The sequence below is a fragment of the Phoca vitulina genome, unplaced genomic scaffold, assembly GCF_004348235.1.
Source record: "Phoca vitulina isolate PV1807 unplaced genomic scaffold, GSC_HSeal_1.0 scaffold2, whole genome shotgun sequence".
Lineage (NCBI taxonomy): Eukaryota > Metazoa > Chordata > Mammalia > Carnivora > Phocidae > Phoca > Phoca vitulina.
The window spans coordinates 47,578,256-47,585,158 of NW_022589705.1; the positions used below are offsets into that span (position 1 = coordinate 47,578,256).

A 6,903-nucleotide genomic window follows, 5' to 3' on the forward strand; every position below is an offset into this window, starting at 1 on the left:
TAGTACATATGATGAAACTGAATTGAGAAAGGGTAAACTGCGAGTATAGAAGTAAAATGGAACATAATTGAAAATCCAGTGTCATAAGTCTCTGAAACTTCTGGAAATATACCTAAAAACTCTCTTCAAATTGTCTCTCCATATCCTCATTGTCTTCTAATTAAACCTTCCTTTTCACAAATAGCAACATTTAAAATTGAAAACACATTTAATTCCATTGTTCACTTCTGGCTACTTACTGTGGTACCTGTACTGTTCTTCACACATTTCATTGCAAATATTTAGTATTTCAACTAGATAATGGGTTTATAGCCTTTGAACGACTAGTGTGAGAATCTAATCATCATATGTATCATTATTCCTATGGGAAAACTTGTTCCAAGTGAGCAATTCATAAACTTTCAGGAACATAAAAACTGTGAGTTGGTGACTTCCTGCAATTTGTTTATTTGAAACATGGATAATGTATATGCCAAATCCAACAGAAAGAATTATCCAGAGTCTTCTAGAATGGTTTATCTAAGATAATTTTTTAAGATTGCATATTCTTTTTAAAGATTTAAAGTGTTGACCCATGGAATTGTATGGGAACTTACATATATAAGAAGGCTCTTTCTGACACAGAGCCTTGAGGAAGGAGAAAAATTACATAAATCATGACCCATGTATTAGAATCTCATATGCATGCTTAAGGTTTTCCAAATAACTTCACTCTTTCTGGGAAGTTAGAAGCATTCCCTTTAAAACTTCTTAGTTAACTAGAAAGCGAACAGTTCCAGCTTCAAAATGCTTTGTTCCTTTTTGATCAGATCAAAGAATTTTCCAAGTAAATAAAACTCTAGCTCTTGATAGGAAAAAAAAATCTTTACTATTATAAGGTTCATTACAACAACAAAAGCTCAGTTAAGCTAGAATTTTTCGAAATTGTCTAAATAATAATCTTGGAGATAAAAGGCATTAACAAGGAATTAAAAGGTATGGTTCTGTGGGTATTCATATTGGAAAGAGAGAGAGAGACAGAATATGCCACCCAGGAAACCAAGTCCTAGTTTTCAATTAGGTTAAGATGCCCACCTTGATACAAATTTTAAAAAGGTTCCTATTATAAGATCCTAAAAAAAAAAAAAAAGATGTTATGAGGTATCAAAAATATGAGCTTTATTGTTAAATGAACTTGGGTCCAGAAAATTCTCACCTCCATTTATCAGAATTCAGGAAAAACATGTAATTATGTCTTCTGAGGTAAATATGCTAATGTAAAACATCCAGATGACTATGCTGGTTCATTGTTTTTCTTCTAAAATTGAAGGAAGCAATAGATATATGACATAATAAAGGACTCCAATTTGGTTTATACTATTTATAAGAACTTGAATTGACTAAAAAAGAGAAACATGAACTTGGGTTCAAATTCCTTTCTACCGTTTTTCTGCCTCAAAATATTATTTTTTATTTTTGCAATTTCAAGAAAGTACTGCAAAAGGACTGCATGCAGAATATACTTATTTACAGGTCATCGTGAATAGTAAATATAATAAAATTTATTCAATCACCCTATACATTACAATTGTATCCAGCAAACCCACAACAATGTACTTGTTAATTTTAAAAATTATTACATAGGATGAAGCCATTGGCTGAAACTTCTCCTTCTAAGACAGTACCGAAGAGCCTGGCTATGGAACTAAAAGCACAGTAACTTGCGGTCCAGTCCTGTGACACAAGGGAAAACTTCCCAGGCTGCCCTACAAACACACAGATGTCCTAAGAAACCCTGACTTTGCTTAGCTTATCTTAGAAGGGGTAGCTAAAATGGCATTTTCAAACTTTAATAATAATATGTGAAAATAACAGAATCCTTGAAGCGTTGCCCTAATCACATAGACTGCATAACCAGTACATGTGCCTTTTAGCAAATAACTCCCTTTGCTCACCCTCTCTCCCTTCCCATTCATACCACAGAAGGCTCCACATCATGGGGCATTCCTTAGGAAAGACACAACTCCATACCAACCACTGCCAAAAAATAAAGACGGCAGGAATCAGTTAATCCAATATCAAATTAAAATATATGTTTTTAAATAAAAATATTTGAAAGGAATCATGGAGCCACAAACTACTGGTAACATGTCTGAGGTCCCTGCATAATTATTTCACTACCTTCTATGCTGGGGAGGTAGTAACATTCTTCAACTATGACCAGAATTTCTAATAGGCATTGAATGAATGGAGCCCGTAACTCATCCCATCAAAACAGGATCACAAAACTAAACTACGAGACATTCTGAAGAATATTTGTTTACTTCTGTTTTACACAGAGTAGGGAAGTAGCTTGGAAAAGTTGCCACGGCCATGCTTTTCCTGAGCAGCAGACTAAAACACTTTGGTGAATATCGAAATATATACAATGTAAATGTAGGCTCTCTCCCTTCCTTAATAATGTACTGCATGTGTGTGTAACTGTGTGTATGTGTGTGGGCGAATGTACTAGTTGACGAGGGACATCATTTAACCATCTTCATGGTGGGTGACACATTCTCAGAGCCCGCTGTTTCAGCAAAGGGCTTCCATGACGGGATTTTAGGGTGTCTTTTAAGAGTTTCCTTATCCTTCCAAGGTTATTGTGATAGATGGAAGAGTCTAGCTTCCTCTCGGGGTGAGTTAAGTAGAAATAATAACTGCTCTGCCACATCTTCAGAATACGAGCAATTCAGAGGTGAAATTCTGGGATGCAATATCAGAAAGATACATATATTGCCAAAAAGACTGGCAACTAAGTTACAAGGCTATTGATAGGCAAACTGATTTCTAGTTAAGGGTCCTACCTGCCTTTCTAAGGTCACTGAACCATTAAGATAATAAGTCTTGAAAAGCACGTAAGTAGGAACTATGGGTAGATAGAAATGATTAGTTTCATTAAAATTTTGAAGCCAATGGGAACACCTGTCCATTTTCTTTTGCAGGGATCTGATGGAAGGCAACTGCATCCATAGTGTCACCTCTAATTCAAAACAATGCTAAAATAACATCCTTCATTAGATGAATTTGGTAGAGCAATAGTGCTAATTCAGCTCCAACACACGTCTTTGTTACAGTTCTCATTTCAGTTTCAGCAGCTCAGATAAGCTTATCAGAGGGCTTTGAACTGACTGACATTCTGGGATGGCACAATAGACGATACTGCCAAGAGAGTCGTTCGTGAGCATCAGTAAATATTACTTCCTTCAAAAAAGACACTAACTCCGTAGTTTGCAAGGCAAGAAGTAAAAATGAAAGAGCTTCCACTTCCCTGTGTAAGATTCAGACCTAATCAGAGTGTATGCAGATTTCTTTTTAGGAAATGTTACAAATGAAATTTAGCTGGAGAAATATAGTACCTCTATAGACAAGATTGTTTTTGTTTTTTTCTGAAGAGGGTAATCCACATGAGTTTGAAATTGAAAAGTGTATCAGTAATACTCTCTGTTTGTCTTGCCTTGTTATTCAAAGATTAAATTCATTTTAAATTAGTGAAAATGATTTAATCTTAGGGCGTTAGTAAGCTCAGTTTATTTAGACCTGTATTTTAAAGAACTAGCTTGAGAGCCCTTAGCAAACAAGACCAAGCTCCATAACAAAATGATACCCAATCTCTCTTTTAAGGCTATTTTCTAAAATCTGTAGGCCATGACTGTAGAATTCTTCACTCCCCCAAATTACATTAACAATGTTTGACATGATGACAGAGAGAGCAAAAAGAATTCATTTCTGCCAAATAAGTGTGGGCTACACCACTGCTTTTTGAAACCATCCTCCTCTTATTCCATTTTGGTAAATTTCTAAGGAATGTTTAAAATCTGTAGGACAGACCTTGGCTTAAGAGGTGGCCTCTCTGCCATTTTCATGGCTGATTTGAGACCCATTATGCACTCGATTCTGCATTGTGAAATCCAGGCTGGGGACAAATTTCTGCCTGTCATCTTAGGAAAGGCCAGGAGTTTTGCACCATCCTGTAGTATGAAAACAAAATCAAAGCCAGGGTAGGGCTGCCTGCTTCTTTCTTAATCAGCTTGCTGCTTTTTTGAGGCAATCTTGGCTGTCATTATCTCAGGCATGGAAGGGTAATTTAGTAGAATAAAATATAGTTTAAACAACATCTCCCAGGGAAAGTTCCTTCTTACACTTAATATTGAATGCAAAAAGGTAATCAGTAAGTAATCATTTGGTGCTTGGCTAAGAATCATTGCACGAGAATGCGTTTAGGAAGCACAAAATCCCTTTTTTTTAACCTGATAAGACCCCGAATCCAGGGCTAAGAGGCCCAGATATTTTCCTCATATTGCTCATTCTGTTGTATGACATCCCCATATAACTATAGCTTATGGACCAAATTTGCTGCACCTCTCACTCCAACAATAAGATGTAAATTGCGGAGATAAAAATCTTACAAGAATTAAAAAAAAAAAATTTAAACAGTTCACTGAAAATGACAGCATGGATAACTGTCAATGACCTCCCCTATCTAATGTCAATTTCAGGAAACAAGTTTCCATTGTAAATGTTTAATCAGTGTAGTCCCAGGAACCCAGAGCAGAAAACCTTATCTTCTCTCCCAATTTATTTGCTCTGCAAGCTCTTTCTTAGCTCTATCTCGGCTCCCTGGAAGCACTTTAGGTTTATTTTTTTTCCACCTCGCAAAAGAGCTGGGAGCTCTGTAGGTTCTGAGCTAAACAGAAGCCTTGTGGTTTGATTCCATTAGTCTGAGCCCTGGTCCACTGCAAGCAAACTGCAGCATTTCTGCTTGCAAATCCTGGCAACCAGGTTCTAGACCAGCCCCAAACACAGGCTGCACACATTCTTCAACGCTGTTCTGCCCAAACCTTGCCTGAAGCCAGTCAACCACAGCAGAAAGCATCCTACCTTCCATCATGGTGGCAGAATTGCATTCCTTAATTTCCAAGGAGTCTGAAAAAATACAGGAGGATAGGATTCCAGGTCCCAGCCAAGTCCTCGCAACGCCGCTGCCGAGAGGTCGGCTCTGTCCACTGCTGAAGCCAAATGAGACAAGTGTTAACCCCAAAGATAGGCCATGGATGCTGCTGGTGCCGCTTCACCTACAGGCTCCCAGGAAGATGCTGCGAGAGAAAGGGAGAGGAACAGCAAGCCGGCCGAGCTGCACCGCCTGCGCTGCCTCGGCCAATCCCTTCAGCTCTGGACCGCGTCACATGGTAGCCAGCCTGCATCTCCTGACACAATACCCCGGGAGAGCACACAGAACCTATTTTCCGTCCCTATTCCCCTCCACCCCCACCCCTCCCGCTAGTCACCAAACGCACAGCCCCTTCCCCACCTGGTGACGCACTTCCCCGCCCCTCCTCTTCGTCTTCTTAAGCCTATTGCAGCGGCTGGGTACCCGAGATTAATTATCAGACGCTGCCACCTTAACGGGGGACTCGGGCATGAAAGGAGCACCTAAGTGGCTCGCTGAGGAGGGGATTGGTTTTTTTTTTTTTCTTTCTTTCTGTTTTTAAAGAAAAACTTGTTAATAATTACGTGCAGTCTGAGGTCTTAGCCGCACACTTCTAAGCGCCCATTCCCGTCTCCTTTTGCCCTGCAGGAATTCCAAACGTTAATGTCTGTGGCCCCCGCACACGTCCGTGAGTCTCTCTCTCTCTCTCTTTCAAGAGAGAAAAATCAGTCCGGCTGACGTCACATCATAAGCAATTATCCCCAAAAGGATGATGCAGAAGAAATTTCATCCCAGCTGCCTTCAACAGAGCCAGGGAATTAATCGCGCATGACATGCCCAAGGGCTGGGAACTGTCATTAAAACAAAGAAACAAAAGAACCCACCCGAGTGGGGCTCTGGAATCAAACTGGCAACGCTTGAGATAATTTCTGGGGCGGGAGGCGGGAGAGACGGCAGCAGGCAGGGCGGCCAGGCCTTCGCCCGCCGGAGGACAGCTGTGCGCGCCTCCTGCTCCCGCGGCAGCCTGGACGCGCCGCCGGCCCCGGCCCGACCCCGAGGCGCTCGGCGTTCCAGTCCCCGCTCCGCGCCCGCCGCGCGCCTCCCCGGGGCCCCGCACGCGGGAGCCGCCTCCCCAGGTGCAGCGGGGCTGTGCCGCCAACTGCAGGCCCTGGAGGAAACCGACGTTCTTCTAGAGGACACTACGGTTTTTCGCAAGGCGCCTCCGGCATCTGTAACCGCCTTCCAGCCCATTCGTTCACCCCAGTGGAAATCCGGAGGGAGGCGATCGTGCCGGGTTCTGGCCGGAGGGGTGGGTGGAGCCCAGGGGTTTGTAGCTTCCAGGGATGGGATCTGGGCGCCGGGCTGCTGCCCAAGTGCAAAGGGTTATGGCACCCTGGCTGCAGGGGCTGAAAATCTGTCCCCTGACTGGTCCCCAGGGACCCCGGGAGGCTTTCGAAGGGCCTCAGGCCCTGAGGTCCGGCGATCTTGGGTTTCTTTCAAGCAGGTTCTGACAGCTAATGAAGAAGCAGGCAGCTGCGTATGGGAGGGAAGCGAGGGAAGGGAGATCAGAAGAGAGGAAAAGTCCTCCTTAGAACTCTAGGGGACAATAGCAGAAGTGGGGCATTTCTCCCTCTACAATCTAGCAGGAGGATTAGGAGAAAAGCCATAACATCACAGACCAGTTGTGAGCATCAAATGAAATAACTTTAAGAAGTTAAGATGCATTACATGATCAATGTTGAGTCTCTAATGCTATTTTTAATCCTTTATGTCATAAATATATCCACAAACTTTTAATATTGCTTAGCCCGTGAGATAGTCTAGTTCTTTCCACCAGAGCAAATATGAGGTATTGCTGGCTAAGACCTAGGAAAGAAAATATAACTCAAAAAGCTGACTGAAGAGCATATTAACAGTTAAACAAACAAACAAACAAACAAACAAACAAAACACCA

The 6,903-nt window shown here is 41.8% G+C and overlaps 1 protein-coding gene across 20 annotated transcripts in view; it reads right to left on the reverse strand.

Annotated features, from left to right (window-relative positions):
- The window catches only part of SGIP1 (SH3GL interacting endocytic adaptor 1), a 199,283-nt gene extending 194,020 nt beyond the window's left edge, over positions 1–5,263 (reverse strand). For 5 of the 20 annotated variants that reach the window (XM_032426797.1, XM_032426806.1, XM_032426802.1 and 2 more), the window contains exon 1: positions 4,900–5,263. In XM_032426797.1, the coding sequence (XP_032282688.1) occupies positions 4,900–4,909 (10 nt within the window). In that variant the 5' untranslated portion in view covers positions 4,910–5,263. The remainder of the gene's footprint in view (positions 1–4,899) is intronic. The other 15 variants (XM_032426826.1, XM_032426808.1, XM_032426819.1 and 12 more) reach the window with 4 other exon arrangements.
- Positions 5,264–6,903: the final 1,640 nt, after the last annotated feature.